At 41.1% G+C, this 19,340-nt stretch overlaps 1 protein-coding gene across 1 annotated transcript; it reads left to right on the forward strand.

Annotated features, from left to right (window-relative positions):
* The first annotated feature begins 238 nt into the window (after positions 1 to 238).
* On the forward strand, positions 239 to 12,145 carry LOC102521104 (AP-2 complex subunit sigma-like). The gene is given in 4 exon segments (XM_032493806.1): positions 239 to 454; positions 4,515 to 4,595; positions 11,658 to 11,823; positions 11,826 to 12,145. Coding segments are annotated over 4 exon segments (783 nt in total).
* The last annotated feature ends 7,195 nt before the right edge of the window (positions 12,146 to 19,340 follow it).

Consider the following 19,340-nt stretch of genomic DNA (forward strand, 5'->3'; position numbering starts at 1 on the left):
CAACATATCACCAGGGCTTCATGAGTATTTGGGTGGGGGCAGAGACAGAAGTCAAAGAGGTTTTTAGTGTTGACAAGAAAGCATCTGGTGGTACCATTCTCAAAGGCAGAAAAAACCAGGGGAGAAGGACCAAGTTGGAATGCTGTTGAGTGGGACATGTCTGCAAGAAGGCTGGACATGCATATCCATAGGCCACTGAGACAAAGATAGTCATTAGGCTGGAGATACAATCTAAGGGATGAATGCGATTTCACGGGATGGAAAGAGGGAGTGGGACCAAACCCTGAGAAACGCTAATTCTTCAGGGAAAGATGGTTTAGAGGAGCCCAAAGAAGCTGAGGAGGAGCGGCCAGAAAAGTCAGAAGAAATTCCAGCAGCAGAGAGGGAAATGCCGTATATCTTATGGCTGAAAAGGCTAATTCTCTTGGTCATTATTCAGCATAGAAGTGGCTTTGTATTCTCATTCAACTCGTCTTGATGTTTACTAGCTATTCAATGAGGTTTTCTAACACTATACATATGACTGCGTCATTAGGACCAGATTTACAGGTTAGCAAATTTCTCTTTTTTAACACCGTGACTGTGGTATGGTTCCTATACAGAAAGCTATACATATTTCAAATGTACAATTTGATGAGTTTTGATAGATGTAGACACCAATGAAATCACTATGACAATCAAGATAGCAAATTAGCAAATTTCTTAGGTGATTTAGCATTTGACAGATTACCATTGGCAAAAAGGTCTTGGGTTATATTTTCTCTGGAACACTAAAAATAATGATAATTTAGATTTATGGAAGAAGTTGGTTTATATGACATCCTACTACCTATGCACTGTATTAACTAAAACCTTTGCATTTTTAGAGCATGATCACTGGTAACCACAATAAAAGTTTGCAACAAGACCTTTAAGTTCTCTATTGCCAACAACAAAATTAAATAATGCCTGCTTAGTGTCTGTTAAATATAGTTTTTAAATTCAATCTCTGAATATATAGTTCATTCCATAGGTGAATGTTAAGATCCACCCCAAACCTGAAATTGTTTGGTTGCAAGAATTTATCATATTTGACATACGACAAATCTCCTTTAACCAGAATATTCAGAATAATTGCAACAGAGATTTTTCAGTGTAAGTTCATTTTTATTGCATATATATGTGGGCATCATTCCAGAATTCACAGTAATTTACAGAATATTATGAAGATTTGCTTTTAGAAAGTTCAAAGATCAAATAGATCTGTTCACTGTCAAATTATTCTTCCAACATAGTTTAAAATGTTTGTCATTGAGGCTTTTCTGTAAGACTTTTTAAAAAAGTCTAAAAATTAGCATAATTTGGTTCTTGGGAATTTTGAAATTTATGTTTTGTGAAAAACTAAATTATCTTCATTGTTTACGCCAGGTTCAATTAGATTGCAGTCACTTGAATCTAAAATTATCCTGATACAGTAGGCATATTTAGCAAAGCCAGTGTTTTCTTGGTTGATTTGGGAGACGTTTGTGTTTGGGACCATATTTGTTTATGTTTTATTACCAACTCACACCTAAATGCTCTTTAGCTTACAAAACTGTAATGGGAAATCATTCATCTTTAATTACATTCTAACTCGTCATTCTCTTGCCATTGAAATTCATGAGACTGGCACTAAACCGAGTAATCTGATGTGAGTCCAGAAACAGCAAAAGCATTTGATGAAATTGTCTGAATTATACAATTGGTGCTTAATTCAGTGGCTCAGCACTTAGACACTTTAATTGGATTTCTTTTGCATTAATGTGGAAATTAAAACAAATGACACTTTAAATTTTTCCTATTCTAATCTAAGAGCACTAGGGCAAACATCTGCATGAAAAGTTAAGAGTTCAATGAATCATTTTTGCATTTTACCTACAAAATGTCAAATCTCTGAAATACCAAAAGCATCAAAATGCTCTGTACTCAAATATCAGATGATGATTGATTTCTTCAGTATTCGTCTAGATGTTTTGGTGACATCAGCAGCAGAACTACTGAACATCACCTTACCTGGAAACAAACTGTAAGTATAAAATATTGGTATGTGTCCCATTATCATTTTTATAACTCACTCAGAGTCATAAAGAGTTAAATGTTAGCATCATTTTAATCATTCCATTTCAAAATATTTCCAGATTAATGTTCTAGCCACCAAAAATTGTATTTGTCTACTTATTTAGAAATATGGCATCAATAAGTTATAAGCATACTGATTATAATAAAATATTAAGTCCCAAGATTTATAGCAATTAAAATTGAAGGGATAAAAATAAGGAAATAATAATGAGTTATATAGCCCAGGGATCACTCGATCACATGTTATCTTTGTTTGGGCTCAGTTAGGGAAACAGAAACATCCCAAGTGTTGAAAATAAAGTGATAAATAACATAGGAATTAGAGGCTTTCCGAATGTGGGAAGAACTGGGCAGCAAACACCTGAGAGGCTGCAGCTAGAATGTCAGAGAAGCAATTACTTATGCCTTGAGCCCACAGCACTGGAGAAGCTGGCCAAGCCAGAGCCACCACGAAGGCCAAGAAAATGCTACGTCTGGAGGCCATGACTGTGGAGTAGAGACTCGTGGAGACACCTGTGATGCTACCACGTCTGGCAGTCACAGCCGTGAAGTGAGGCTCCTGGAGACCTACCACATCGTCCAACACGCTCCCGCTATGCCCCTTTACCCCCAAAAACAGTGGCTTCTTCTTTCCAAATTCCGAATTTCTCAGTAGTTCTTCTCATTGGCAAACTCTATGCCAGAACCATAAAGGGAAGCAAATTCTTAAAACTATAGTTATCACTCTTAAGAGTGTTGCTGATTGCATCCATAAACATCCCTTGACCTGTATTTAATTTCTAATTAAAAACAAATCATATTTCCACCTAATGTGTTGCAACTATTCTTCATCCAACTGAAGGTGAGCTCACCTCCATGAAAGATGAAACACCAAGTTGCCTATCATTTCATGCATCTCTGTGTGATATTTCTTTCTTTTCTAGGTGGTTCGCACTTCCCCTTTGATATCATGTACTTTTATACTGAGAGCACAGGGTAAATCATTGCTAATGCACTTTAGATTATAAGAGAATTGAGCACAAGAAAAGATTGGTTAATATAAGTGAATGTGTTAATAGCAAAACAAGGAGAAATACACTTGACTCCTACGGACCGTGTTTGTGAAACCACTCACAGGGTTGTAGTTGGTACTAATATCCTTCTTCCGTTACTGTTCTAAATTCTCTCTCAACTCATCAAGCACCTTCACTAGTCTTGGTTCCTTGCCCGATATGGTAACCCACATCTTTATTCCTGAAGCGTGTGTGTAATTAACAGTTATGCCTGTATCATTGCACACAGGAAAACTGAGTGGCACACTCAGAGAATCTTCCGAGTTCCAAGCATGCTCATCTTCAGTACTGTTGTATCAGGACAAGTTAATGTCCCCTTGATAATCAGGATTAATCTCCTAGTCAAAACACATCCCATTTCCTCATGCTGTTTCCATGGCATGAGGTGCCTAAGCGACCTGGTGGCAGTCTCAGTTTCTAGATGAAAGGAACCATTGCAGGGTTTCCTGGTGGGAAAATTTCTTCCTTGTGAATGGAAATCCCCAAACACATGGAGAATAAAGAACAGGGAAAGTGTTCTGATAGTAGAACAGCAAGACACATATTGAGAAAAGTCACCCTCATTTTCTCTACTTTTTTTTTTTGGTTATTAACTCATTCACCTTGGCAATGCCTCCAATCCTTGCAGTGAGGGTAGATTTGCCTAAGTGGAACCCTCCCAGTCTAGGAGACCTAATGCGACACTTTGATTGCTTCAGTTTAGTTCCACCATTGCCTGCCCAGTGTATTGATGTCACATCAAGAGCTGGCAAACACATAATGTCTTTTCTGTGGACCCTCCTGCTCCATTATCCTTTATCTTACTTTTAGTCTCAAATATTAAAATGGGAAACTAACCAAGTCAACAGCAGCAAACAACAAACTATCGATTATTATCCTTGAATTCCTTAAATCAGTCTCCTGGAGTCTAGCCTAAGCAAGAAAATGAATACTGACTTTAGAGGAAGCCTTCCTAAAATAATGATGGCAATGTGTCACTCTATATTCAGAATTGCTACCTACTTAATATATAAGAACCTGTTGAATGACAATTCATGTAGATGGACTTCAGGAGAAGCAGTGAATAAGAAGAAAAAAGTTAAAGGAATGTTAAAGGCATAACTTGGTCTAGGGAAGAGAAATAATCTTCCAATATTTTTCTCATTTTCATCCAAAGTAATTAATGAAGAAAACTTACTTTTGTAGAGGGGGAACAAAAATCTTCTTGAGTAAAATGATCAAAGGGCTGGAATGAAGAGTTGAAAGGAAATTTTATGAGATTTGTGTGTTTCCAGAAAAATAGTCCTGTATTGAGAGGAATGAAGTATGTGACCACAGTGAGGTTCTTATAACTTCTAGCTTTTTCGTAATGTATCTCATTTACAGAGAGGAAAAGTGGCCCCCAACGTCTGGCAACAGAATGTAAATGTAGCAGAACAAGGTGAAATCATTACGTCCATTGCAGGGGTAGGAGGAGGGTTTGGGGAGGTTGCCTGGCACATGTATGTTCTACAAAGTGCTTTCTCCCACGTAAGCCTTCCCTCAGCCCCTTAACAGCCCGATGAGATTTGTTTCATCGACCACATGTTACATAAGTGGCTATTTAAGGTTATATGACCAGAAGAGAAATAAGAGGACCTGTGGAATACTCACTGACCTCTCATGAATAAAAGCTCCCATGTTTGTTCTATATACTTTTTTTTTATTTTTTCATATTTTTTTTATTGAAGTATAGTCAGTTACAATGTGTCAGCTTCTGGTGTGCAGCACAGTGTCCCAGTTATGCATATACATACATACATTCCTTTTCATATTCTTTTTCATTAAAGGTTTTTAGAAGATATATACTTTAATCAATATTAAAATAATTTGACAAATAAGCACTGAACAAACACAAATCTTAAATAAGGACATTTGTGACTAATAAAAGGAATATCTCCAAAACTGATTGTTACTGTTTGATTTGCTCAAATGTTGTCAGTAAAGGAGAAGCATTATGATGAAGAGAACAAATTTGTGCACTAGAGTTTATTGGACCTTTTGCATTCTCTGATAGGCATAAACTGGATTACTTTGGAAAAGTTACTTAACCTCTCTGAGCTATTGTTTCTTCCTCTATAAAAATGGAGAAAACAGCATACATCCCAAAGAGGTGTCTGAGTAGAAGTTTCCCAATATAGTGTATTTTTCTTCCCTTCCTTTTTTTCCCACCTGCCTTTTTTTTTTTTTTTTTGTTCATCTTCTACCTAATTTGATCCCTTCAGCTTGTAGTAAGACCAAATGCAAGTCACCTGGCACTAGCATCCATTTTTTTTGGATAATCACAAATTACAAGACAAATATAAGTAGACAAAATCAGCTCCCAAGAACAGTAAGGTTATATGTACAACCAAAGGGTATTCAAGAAAATAATCAAGGATTACCAAATGGTTTGAATTCAGGAGAACCTGGGAGACCCCCCGGCATTCTTCTAGAGCAGCACTTTGCAGTAGACATACAATACGTGGGAGCCACGGATGTAATCTTACATCACCTTGTAGCCACGTTAAAAGTAAAAAAGAAACCAGTGAAATTAATCTTATAATATTACCATTTCAAAATGTAATCGACTTACTTCGCTTAGAATGACATTCTCCAGGAGCATCCGTGTTGCTACAAATGGCGTTATGTTGTCGGTTTTTATGGCTGAGTAGTATTCCATTGTATAAATATACCACATCTTTATCCAGTCACCTGTTGATGGACATTTAGGCTGTTTCCATGTTTTGGCTATTGTAAATAGTGCTGCTATGAACATTGGGGTGCAGGTGTCATCCTGAAGTAAGGTTCCATCTGGATATAAGCCCAGGAGTGGGATTCCTGGGTCATACAGTAAGTCTATTCCTAGTCTTCTGAGGAATCTCCATACTGTTTTCCATAGTGGCTGCACCAAACTGCATTCCCACCAGCAGTGTAGGAGGGTTCCCCTTTCTCCACAGCCTCTCCAGCACTTGTCATTTGTGGATTTTTGAATGACGGCCATTCTGACTGGTGTGAGATGATACCTCATTGTAGTTTTGATTTGCATTTCTCTGATAATTAGTGATATTGAGCATTTTTTCATGTGCCTTTTGATCATTTGTATGTCTTCCTTGGAAATACCATATGAGATCGCTCATATGTGGAATCTAAAAAACAAAAACAAAAACAAACAAACAAACAAAAAACAAAGTGTAAATACAAAACAGGAATAGACTCATAGACATAGAATACAAACTTGCAGTTGTTGCCAAGGGGGCGGAGAGTGGGAAGGGATAGATGGGATTTCAAAATTGTAGAATAGATAAACAAGATTATACTGTATAGCACAGGGAAATATATATAAGATCTTGTGGTAGCTCACAGAGAAAAAAAGGTGACCATGAATATATATATGTTCATGTATAACTGAAAAATTGTGCTGAACACTGGAATTTGACACAACATTGTAAAATGATTATAAATCAATAAAAAATGTTTAAAAATGTAATCAATATAAGAACATTGAGATACTTTCATTCATTGTTTTAATGCTAAGCCTCTGAAACTCAGTGTGCATTTTACAATCACAGCCCATTTCAATTCAAGCCACAGTTCAAGTACTCCATGGCCACACGAGGCTCATGGCTCCCGTTCCGTAGAGAACAGTGCTAGACCTCAGTCTTCTGGGAAGAACTGAACGTACGGAACAGAAGCCCCTGGAAGGAAGCCAACTCACTACTCTTGTAGGTAATGACAGGCTGCTAAGAGTCACTCCAGCCCTGATCTTAGGTCTGTCCTGAGTTCCTGGGCTGGAAATCAAATGCCTTTTGGGCAGCCTCTGACCTCCTGATGAGCTTCTTTGTGACTTTTGAGAGGTTTGGGTCACTGAACTGTGAAACAAACAAACAGGAAAATGTTAGTCTTGGGACCAACAGGATATACTCCCAAATACCCAAAGCTCTAGTGGGAACAAAGGGACCAGGCGAATACCCTCAGAGCTGCAAAAGCATTTTATGGTCCAGCTGTGAGAATTTATCGCCTCGAGTTGGCTGGGAACACCCAGATCAGTCCTACAGCCTGGCTTTGAAAAAAAAGGGCATTTGGGGCAATTTATTGTCTTGTATTTGTTTGCAAAAATCAGTGGAGCCTCATTAAGGAAAGGAAGGGGTTGGTCTTTCCGCTAGTTCATTTTGTCTTTGTTGCTGTTTGAACAGGTGCGAAGGCTAGAATTAATTCGGTGTCTTTACAGAATTTTTGACTGGAACCAAAACCATTATAAAGTTGGTCATTAAACTTTGTAAACCTAGCCAGGCAACAGAGAGAAGCATTAATTTGGGGACAGTTAAAAACCACACATTTCACATTTTGCTTCTAACCTATTGAAGGTTTTCAAATGCTTGACATCTGACATTCCCAGACCTGGTCGCCCAAGTCAAGCCCTCGCTGTACCTCACTCGGACCTCCTGCTCTATAGGCTCCAACTTGCCTTCCTTTTCCAGGTATTCCACCCCACCTCGCTCCCACCCCAGCCTGTTTTCAGTTCACATCATGGCAGCCTTTCTAAGGTTCACCTCCATCAGGTCCTAGCTATGGCTAATAGTTATTTTCCGGGACTATGTTCCAGGCATATGCACTTTGCTCATTTAAAGCCTCACTGTGACCCTATAAGGTAATGATTCTCACAGTCATTTTGCTGTTGAGGAAACTGAGGTTTAGGTAGAGCCCAAGATCAAACAATTTATAGGTGTTTAGAACTGAGATTTAAATCCCGGCAAACTGCACCTCTTTGCATGGACAAGAAGCTGCCTCGGAATTACTTGGTGGCTCCCCATCCTCTAATGAATCTATAACAAGACCCATCGTCATCCAGCATCTTAACTTTCATCAATCCATTCTTTTCTTTAACATCATTTCCACTGTTGGAAATGCCAAATCTTTGTAATTTAAGCCATTTTCAAGGGCCATCTTGTTTCCCCTCAGCTGGGACTGGTACCTCCATTTTCCCCAGCTGGAACTTGTCTTTGTTTTGTCAGGGTCCCCCCAAAAACCCTTTACAGCATTATTAATTCATTTAAGACACTTTCCTGCGACCTGGTTTTTTGACCTTGGCAAGGTAATGACTGTCTCTTGGACTTGTTTCCTCCTCTGTGTCCAAAAAGAATGAAAATGATGGCTGTCAGGCATACTTCTCTGGGGGGTTGAAATATGAGAATGAATAATAAATATTAAAGTGTGCGGTAAGCTATAAATGCAACACAGTGTATGAAATTCTTGGTGTTCACCTTAGTACTCTCTGTGGTGCTCGGCACCATGCCTCAAACTGAAAATGGCCCTATTTCTTAACCTGGCACATTCACCCCTAAATTGTAAAAATAAACAAATAAAAAAATAAACATTCCCTAATGCTCCTTTGCTGCATTTACTTTTTTCATTTGAAAATTATGTAAACATTTCTAGATGAATTTCCCTGGAAAATTCACTTACCTTCCAAATAGCTTTTTGTTTTGTATACATTTCCAGAAACACAATGACAATCTTTCAGCCCAGGGTGAAACGCAGAGCAAAACATTTTTATCAATGAAAATGTAAAATATCAATTAATTATTGATCAGAACATTCTTCCTTAATACTAACATCAGAGTTCTTGCCATCTACCCATCTACATCCAAGCCCAACTTATGTCATGAAACTTCTTATTCTAAACAAAATGTGTCTGAAGCTGTGATTGCCATGACTTTTTTTCCTTATGTGTCTGCGTTAAAATTATCTCTTACAAAGTGTCTTGGACCTAAATTTTCAGCTTCAGCTATAGTAAGACTAACCAATGTAAGAGATGACTGTCTTCCACGTTCTCACTAATCAAAAAAGTTAATTTATAGTCTTAGAGAGGTCCTGCTGAATACTTGAGCTTCAACTATGTAACCAGGGGCTTGCAGTTTAAAACAGAAAATTTGGCTTTGCCATTGAGGGACTTTGGGGCCAGTAAGAGTGCTCCACGGTGTATCCTCTTAGCCTCACATAGGACATACATGTTCCTGGTCATTTTCCCATTCTCTTCAAAGGACATAAAATTCTAAAAACAAATATAATTATATAACTACCTATTGCTTGTATATTCTTATTTTGCTCACAGGCCTTTATAAGGTTAAGAAGAGGGCAAGAGACAAATGAAAAGCTGACCTGCTAAAGAAGCTTATGTGATAACCTGACCCAGACTTTCCAGAAAGAATCAAAAAAGGAACTTTGGACCTAATCCACAGCATAAAAATCTAATTTCTGATTCCCTACTGAAAAACTGGATGATTGGGGAGCAGTTGATGCCTTGGATTTATATTACTCACTTTTTTCTAACTAAAGTGCTTAATTTTTTTGTACAGATTGTAAATATATTCCTATCAATTAAATTTTTAAATCATGAGAGTAATAAATAAAATTTGCATTTGACTGGCTTTAATATCTTCTAAAGGTTTGCACATTTAATCTGGCACCAACCTGTGAAGCTCTTGTTAAGGGATAGTTAATGCAGATTTGCAACTGAAACCTAGGTTCCATGTATCTTGTCCTTGGGGTTCTTTTTGCTTAACCTTTCTGCTTTCCCTGACATTCTAATCTGTTCATTGGGATTTCAGGCCAAGTTCAATAACACTAAAAGAAAAGATGTTATAGTCACTAAGACTGCCTCTATGAAAAAAACTCAAAAATAAAAGCAGCCCAGGCCACAGTCTACACAACTTGTGCTCATAACACACTTCTGATAGAAGAATGGAAGAGGGAGAGGGAGAAAGAGAGAAACTAGTCAATTCTATATTATCTTGATTTAACCTGTTCATTTTATGAGATCATTTTTTCTTGGTTGTCTTTATAACAATGGATGCCTGCCATCAGGGAAAGACAATTTTAAAAGTAGAAAAAAACTTTAAACCAGGATACAATTTTTTATGATTATTCACTGAATGTTATTGACCTAAAACAAGAAGACTGCCAGTCATTTCTCCAGCAAAAATGGGTTTATTCGGGATTGGCAGAGAATTGCAATTCGATGTCTGCAAGCACTATGAGCCACCTGCAAGTCCCCACATAGCAAGAGAAGGGGAACTCTTTTGCAGAGGGGGGACAAACTTGAAGGGGCGATAATAAACAAAGAGTCTGTGGCTTTACATTGGCCAAGTTGTTGCCAAAAAAGAAGAGTCTTTCTTCTTCCTGTAGGGCTCAGTGTCAATCCAGCATCAAAACATACAGACCATAAGTAAAATGTATCTATATTCACGAGATGGAGGAAGTCATGGGAAATCCAGTTGCCAGATCCCGAGTGATATATTAGACAGTTTAAAATGTCCAGAAGCAGTAACAGGCTTCCCGGGGTGGTATTCCAGACAAGTGAGACAGGTGAAGTGGGCACTTTTTACAGCTTTGTTAATGTGTCCCCACCAATATCGATTCATTAATGCTATTACCTGTCAGAAGACCGATGGTTTAATGCATGCGCAGTGGTGAGGAGTGGGAATTTTAGCATCTCTGGCAGGACTGGGTTATTGTTTGGTCCAAACTAGAGTTTTCTCTTGATCAAACCAACAGCTGTTGAATTTCCAATCTTGTTTTTCCTTTTTTGAGGCCAGTTGTTGGGCTTCTGTAGCCAGTTTTCCTAAGTTGTCACTGGGGGAAATATCCTTTTGGATCTGGCAGAGGTTTGTCTGCTCTTGGTTCCTTGAAGGGCAGCATTCCTTGTGGTAATGTCAGCACAGTGGTTTCCCTTAGCCTTAGAGAGTCAAGTTTAGAAGCCCCAGAATCTTAATAGTAGTTAAGGCAGCAGGCAAAACTATTGCTTCCAATAATTCCTGAACATAGGAGCCATTTTTAATTTTATTTCCACCAGAAGTAAGGAAGCCACATTGTTTCTACAACATTCCAAAATCACAAGCAACTCAAAAGCATACCTACTAGCAGTATAAATATTGGCAGTCTTCTCCTGGGCTAAGAACAAACCCATGTAAGAGCATATAATTCAGCCCACTGGACCTAAATAACCTTAGATAAAAATGCTGCCTCAACAGCATCAAAAGGATTTGCAAGAGCATCTCCAGCACAACATTTTGCCATTGTCACTCTCCAAATAAGAACAATCCGTGCACCACGAGAAGTCAGCATTACCCAAAAGAGCTTCCTATAGATCGTCACGAGGAGTCAGCAGGCGATCTGTCAGTGTTAAGAAGCCGTGAGGGAATTTGTTGGTGAGGAAGGGGAGAAGAGTTGCAGGGCTCAGGGTGTTCTAACGTGAAAAAGTCACGTGCTGAAATGTTATGCTGTACACCAGAAATTGACACATCATCACTGACGATGCTTCAATTAAAAAATAAAAGTCCTGTGAAGAGCAGTTAACAAAAGGACTTCACAGAAGATGAGTGGCTGACTGAGACAAGTGGAGTGTGATGAGAATTCAGGAGGGCTTTTATTGCATGAGGTACAAAAATGGATAAGGGAGAATCCCACAGTGATCTTCTCTGGCTTTAATCAAAAGGTTACCATGAGTAGCTGCCGGAGCCGGAGCCACCTAGAAGCCATGGGACCGGGGCCGCTGGGGTCTGGACTGGGGGTCGCCGCTTCATCCTCATCCAGAACCAGACAGACGAGACGTGCCTGGCCAAGTGGTACATGGAGTTTGAAGACGACGAGAAACAGAAGCTGATCAAGGAGGCGCATGTGTGGTCACTGCGCGAGATGCCAAACACACCAACTTCGTGGAGTTCTGGAACCTCGAGATCATTTACCGACACTGCTCCGGCCTCTACTTCTGCATCCATGTGGACATCAACGACAACAAGCTGGCCTACCTGGAGGCCACCCAAAAGGTCGTGGAGGTCTTAAATGAATATTTCCACAGCGTCTGTGAGCTGGACCTGGTGTTCAACTTCTACAAGGTTTACACGGTCGTGGACCAAATGTTCCTGGCCAGCGAGATCTGCGAGACCAGCCACACGAAGGCGTTCAAACAGCTGCTGATGCTGCAGTCCCTGGAGTGAGGGTAGGCCGGCCCCTCCCGCCCCAGACCAGCCTGCTCTCTTCCCCTTCCCAGGCTGGGGGCCCACCCCAGCCACCCAGTCCTTCAGCTGCACAGGAGAAAGGCACCCAGCTGGGTCTGGGCCACAAGGGAGGAGGGTGCACCCCACGGCCTCTGGGCCCCAGCTGTAGGCGGAGGCCACCTCGCATGTACCAATAACCATACCATCATCAGTGTGTGTGTGGAGCCCCCAGTAAACCTGTGGTCCCCACCTGGCAAAAAAAAAAAGTTACCATGTATTTATGTGGTCACACCTGCCATGGAAACCTTGTCACCCTACTTACAGACTAATGGAAATTGGACAATTTACTTTACCTCTAAGTTTGCATCCATTGTCTCTAATGGGCTAGGAAAGCTATTACAAGGCTATTGACTATTGAGATTAAATATCTTCCAAGTAACTAAGGCCACCCCAGGCACAGGACAGTCACTTGATACGTGGAGTTACCACCCACAGGACCCAACACAGTATCAGGCCCATCGCAAGTATTTCCTGGTAGGATGGATGGATGAATTTTTCAGTTGATTGATTGGAGAGAGAGGCAGTATACCCACAATCATTTCTTCACTGTTCCCACATGAGAGAACAATATGATTGGTGGAGGCTGATGAAGAGAAAGGAAATGGGCAGTAATTGGAGGAAAAAGAGGAAGGGAAGTAGTGATGGAGATAAGGCAATGTCATGCACAGAAATGCATACAGCGACTGCCGTCTTATAGGGACGGGATAACACAGACATTGCTTCCTGATCACAATTACAGAAATTGAGGGCTGGGAAGGGGCCCTGGAGATGCCAGACCTACTCCCTCACTGCAGACGCAAAGCAGTCAAGGCCCTGGGAGAGAGAGGGACAGAACTGAGCGCTGGGGTCGGGCTATGGAATCCCAGGAGCAGCAGGGGCCCAAATTCTCACCTAAGACCTGACTCCCCCTTTCCTTTCCCAAGGCCACTCAGTCTCTATTCCTGTCCTTTACACGTGGAAGACTACTTCACAGACTTGGAAGATTCAACACATCGATCAACAATCTGCCTATAATTCATTTCCTCTTTTCTCTTTCTAATTCTTTCTCTTTCTTGTTTATAAGTTTCTCTTTTTCATTGTTTATGGGTCTCATGCTGAAGGACCTGGTCTCATCCAGGCAGATGAAGCCATTGGGTCTCCAATGTCTATAAATCTTTCTCCAGTCCTGCTCACCCATTTCCTTAGCATTGACCTGGTTTCTGACTCCCCAGTTACACCAAGAGACTGAATATACAAATGGACCATAGCTGACCATGTGTAAAAATAGGAACCAACCCATTATCTACAGTTTTCATTCCAGGAAGCAGCTTTACTATGTGTAGGTCAGACTTGCAGGAAGTTTGACCCTATATCTAACAACCCGCTCAGGAATCTAAACTATAACCTTGTAACAATTGGCCTAAAATGGCCATTTTTATAACTGAGAGTTTCCCTAATTTTAGTCCTCATTTCCAACTTGGGACCAAACAGATAAAGCCAAATATGCATCACTGACAATCACATAGGATGCCCCACGTCTAGATAGCTCCTGAAGCTTCCTCGTGCCAACAGCCACTAATCAGGGCAGAGCTAAAGCCTTCCTTGCCCCCACTATAAAGATTTCTTACTCCTCTACCTGATTTTGAGTCTCTGCCAAAATGCAAATGATAGTGGCTGAGTGACTTGCTCTAGCAAGCTCAGAATAAATATTCTTTGGTTATTCTCATTTGATTGGCCTTTGTTTATTGGACAGTTAATAGTGGAGGTCCCACTGGGGCCCAGTCTGAGCTGCCTGTTGCTTCAGACCCCAGCTGAAGCAGGTGTGGTACCCAGAGATGCCCCTTGTGCCTTGCTGCTTGCAGCTTGTTGAGTCCATGATGATGCAGTAAATTCTCTGGGTCTGAAATTTACTCTTCTTGTGTAAGCTCCTAGGTTATTTATTTTATTTACTGCCTAAATTTTTTATTGCTTCCCATTTGTGTGGCCCTCTTGGTGGAATCAGGCCATTCCTATTCACCTCTTCTTGCAGTCTTTTGTGTTGTTGTCTTGTGTTGTGCTTCATCAAAGTGTTGGGTGTCATAAGAATAATAAGAGGATAGAGCCAAGAGAAGGTCTTATGAGTTTGAGCTGGTCTCACAGACCCATGAGTTGGACCTTTTCATAGGACTGGCATCCACCTGCATGAACTTTGCTGAAGGTCATCAATCTAACCAGATGAGTTTCTCCTCCCGTCTGGGTTTTGTGTCCTGAGAGAATTTTCTCTCTCATTTTCCACCAGCTGGGGGGTACAAAGGGTTGGGTCTATGGTCATAGGTGGCTAATGATCATGGGGGTGGTAGTGGGCACCAAGACATGAGGTACATGTGGGGTGTTTAAGTCTAAATCCTCTCCTCTACCAGAAAAGAAAGTGTCTGCTTCTTGTATGCACTCTCATTAAAATCCTAGTTCTGTTCCCCTTTCCAAATGGCACACCTTCACCAAGGAAGATTTGAGTCTTCAGTGCCCATTCTGGTGAACACTTAATTAGAACAAAATTGTTCCTCTGAGAGGAGACTTAGAAAGGGAAGGAAATAAGATTTCACAAGCCCAATGGGCACCACTTTTTGATTGATCTGATGAGGCTTCCAAACAAAATTCTGAATCAAAAATTGCTTCCTAAAAGATTCTTTGACCAAAGCGAGTGAATGATTTGGCAAACTTAACGCAAAAATAATCCAGACTCATTTCCCTAGTAGATCTTTCAGTCCTTGTGGTCCAGTTATGTCCCTGTGTCCAGTTTTCACTCTTCATCCTTCTGACCACTCTCCTTCTGCACCTCCACCCTCCTCTTCCCTTTGTCCGGATTCCATACCTTTTCCCAACAGTTCTAAAACACCAAAGTGCCAGTTGCTTCTAAAAATTCATCCCTTCCACAGCCAGTCGTGCAGACAAACATAGAACTCAAACCCGGAAACTGAGCTTAATTAACAGTTATAAAGAATGATCTCCCTAACCCAAAGAAGATGGGCAAATATTCATGGCTGTATTTAGAATTCCTTTAGGTGCACATAACCCCTATTAACTTGCATACATGTTGTTCAGATCCTCAGATGCTAAATACTGTTGGCAAAAAAGCTGATTGGGCTGACCTGGAAAGGGACCTCCAGTTTCCCTCTTACCACAATAAACCAAAGAATCATGAAAGGGGGTGCTACTATATAAATAGGTCAGAGTCTTAAAAGTCCTAAAAGTCTTGCCTGAAACATTTTCGATAAAAATTGATTGGACCATCATCAATCACGCAAATAAACAGAACAAATTCCAGATAGACTAGAAAAGACATTTTCAACAACATTCATGAGTTTAAAAAGATGCTGATGTAACAGCACCCCTTCCATCTCACTTTGAAACTGGAGGTATAATTTGAAAATATAATTAAAATGGAAAATAGCCCCTTTAGCTGAACTACAACACCTGGCAGAACATTTTGAAAGGGCTTCTAATTTGGAAGACAGGGCTGTGGGTTCTTGTAAGGCCACCACATGGATAACTTGTGTGGTCATAGATCACACTGTATTCTTTGTGAAGAATGGGTTTGTTCAACATCTGTCCCTGCAGGACCCAACTCGGCTCTCTCAACTCTCTTAAGAGCAACAGGGAGCATCCCCTTGCTGGAAGCTTAGTGGAACATACATTTTCACTGGCTGTGGGGAGTCAGAGTGTGATGGCCTTGACCTCTCCCTCTTCGGACCTCCTGGGAAAAAGGTGAAGAGGACAGAGGCACAGTGGGACAGCTCCTCTTGCAATCAGGGTAGCTCGCCTGGCCCAACTTTGCAGCCCTCTGGGCTCATCATAGGACTTGACATCAAGTAGAGGGCACTAGGGATTTGTCCAAGCCCTGAGGTCTGGTGCTCTGGAGTCCTACAGAGGGTCCAGGTCACCCGCTGGTGCTGTTTCTCAATCTGATGTTGCATAGATTCTTTTGCACATATAAAACATTCAAGTCAAACGCAAAAACATGAAGACAATTCAACGCAATATTCACTTGGGATGAGTTACGGGGGAAGGATTTTAAGTTACTTGTGTTTCTCTTACTTATCCCCTAATTTTGTAATTAAATAAAAGGAATATACCTGATTTTATTACACTTTAAGAAGCAGTGCCTTCTGTAACATTGTCATGTTGGAATACGCTAAAGCCATGACGTTGATGTTTTTATTACTAGGGCGTGATTTTTTTTTAATTCAAAGGCCTAAGCAAAGTTTAGTGTTGGTACTAGGAAAAAAAGGAGAGATTTTTAAAGAAAAAATGGAAGCTCCCCAGGAGGCTGTCCAGTTTCAGCAGGAAAATCTCATGACTGGATTGTGTTGATGGTAGAGGAGCATGGGCATCACTTCTGTCCTGTGTCATCAGACACCCCGCTCCTCACAGGGCCCCAGGGGGCTGGGGTCAGCCTTTTCATCCCGGAGTCCTAGAGCTCCCCCTTTCCTCAGCATCAGTTTCACCGTCTGGGAACCAGTCGCCTGAAGGCTGCCTCGTCAAAGGCCCAAGTTAAAAGGCTTCAGTGGGACATTCATAGATACTCTAAGCAGGCAGCCAGCACCCTCTGCAGAGAGCAGCACAAAGTCCTCAGTGCAATGTGAACCCCTCTTCCAGGGGGTCAGGGCCCACGGCCCCTTCTCCAGGGCCCTTTGGATTCTGCAAACCCCCACCAGGGAGACCCTCCTCCATCTGTCTCTCCAGCACCGCCGTGATTCCAGCACCTGTGTTTACGCTGAAGATGCTGGCGTGATCCCCGTGCGGGCCAAGCCCTGGAGGCCTCAGCCTGAGTCTCAGAGGGGATCGAGTTTGCAGCGTCGGGAAGCTGAAATGAGGCCAAGGAACAGGAGCCTCCTCACTGCTCCTCCTCTCCCAAGTCAGCTCATTTCACGCCAATTAATTCGTTTCTGAATGGTAGAGATGCAGAATTAAATTTAGGTATATATATTACGTTGAAAATTTTTACATAAAACAAGTTATCTGCTACTAGCTTCATTTTTAATATTTTATATGAAATCAAACATAAATAGAAAAGCACCCTAAGCAAAGTGAGTGGACCTCACTGAATTGTTATAGACAGTCATCCTAGAGGTCACCACCAAGGTCACTGCTTCTCTCCTGCAATCTTCACTAAGTCTCAGATGAAAACAACAAAGAAGTTTAGTACTTGTGTCAAAGTCTTTCTAGGACTTTTCTTTTCTAAAGATTTTTCATTCCTCTGGAAGAAGATCATAGGAACAGTACTATCTGAGGTCTTGGCATGACGACTTGGATGTCAGTGCATTTTATCCCTGCAAGTTACCTTTGCTGAGTATCAGATTCATGGCTCACACTTCTGTCTGTAAACATGGTACTATATTTTCTTCTTGCAAAATAGAATACAAGAAAGCTGATGAGATTCTATTTCTCCTTCTCTTTTATGTCACTTGCTCTTGTTTCCTAGATGACCAAACACTTTTCCTTTCTTTAAAGCCCAATCATTTCAGGACCAGATGCCCTGCCATTAATGACTCCAAGTTCAATGTTCGGTGTGCTCTTCCAATATGCAGTTTCAAAGCCTTTTTTTTTTAATTTCCAGAACAAATTAGAAGGCATGTTGGACCATTTCCCAAGCCCCTGTATCTGAGAGATCATCATTTATTTATTTCCCCATTGAGTTCCTTGTTGAGAGGCATTTAGGTTACTTCCCAACGTTTCTTGTTTCAGGCAATGGCACACTTATGCTAGCTTACTAGATCTGAGCTCTCCCAGGCCAGTGTATCTACAGGAAACTCTCCTGCATGTGAAAGCTCTGAGCCCATGGGAGTGTTTAGATTCAGTGTTAGCAACAGGCAAAGGTTCAGGAGGTTCACTGAAACAAATTTGTTAACACACTAATAACTGTTGAAGTTGGATGATGGGTAACATGGATTCATTGTACAATTCTCTCTACCTTGTGTATATTTGAAATTTATCATAATAAAAAGATTTTTTAAGGTTGTATTCTGTAAGATTAGAAAATTACAGAAAAAAGGCTGGCTTGCTTTCAGGTAAATGATAATTTAGTAGAAAGGATGATATATATATAAAAAAAATAACTCCAGTACAAACTAGAGACTTTTAGGAAAAGAACTTTGGAAACAGAAGGAAGGCAGAATAGAGAAAAACTTCCTGATGTAGACAACATTGCAGTTGAATCTTGGTGAGAGGGTGAACTTGATGTCAGCCTGGGTTGGAGGATTATGTGGAAGGACAGAACGTGGGGATGAGAGCACAGGAGAGGGCTGCAGGGTGAGTTTGAACTGGACATTGCAGTGCTTAGAAGTGAGAGTCAGTCCGTTCATTCACTCTACGTGAATTTCTTGAGAATGTATGATGTCCGGGGACTTTCCTACTAGGGAAACAACTGTGAAAACCACCACAACAGGATTAGCTACCCTGTGTAGTTTTCATTCACACGAAAGGAGACAGTCCGATAGCAAACAAACGAATCAACAAATATTACTGTAATTTAGGAGAAAAATAAACCAGGGAAGGAGATCAGGGGTGAAGGGAAGGAGTTACATATTAAGGAGGCTTTATTTCCTGAGAAGGTGACAGTTGTACCAAGACTTCAAGGAGGTGAGGATGTGAGCCAGGCACCTGGGAGAAGAACATTCCAGCAGAGGAAAAGCAGGTGCAAAGCCTGAGGCCAAAGGCGTGTCTGGAGTGCCTGAGCAGCAGCCAGGAGGTCCTGTGCTGGGTGTGAGTGAAGTCAGAGGCAGACGGGTAATAGGAGAAGAGTCAGATGAAGTGGGGCCCAGCTGTGCAGGGCCTCGGGGAACACTGTGTGAGATGCCACCCACTGGAGGGTCCTCAGCAGAAAAGGGACATGATCCAACTAAGGTTCTAAATGAGTCACTGAGGCATCTGTGCTGAGAACAGCCTTTCTATGTGCAAGGGGAGGTAAAAGTTGATGAAGGGAGACTAGTTAGAAGAATCTTGCAAATAATTCAAGCATGAAATAAGGAGGCTTGGGACCAGAGGGGCTGCGGTAGAGGTGGTGATCAATGTTACGACACTGGACTTATTTTGATGATAGAACTGACCAACGGGGGTTTGCCAACCATTTGGATGTAGGATCCAGTGAAACATCTGGTCAACCAGTGTGACTTCAACG

The sequence above is a fragment of the Camelus ferus genome, chromosome 12, assembly GCF_009834535.1.
Source record: "Camelus ferus isolate YT-003-E chromosome 12, BCGSAC_Cfer_1.0, whole genome shotgun sequence".
NCBI classification, from domain to species: Eukaryota; Metazoa; Chordata; class Mammalia; order Artiodactyla; family Camelidae; genus Camelus; species Camelus ferus.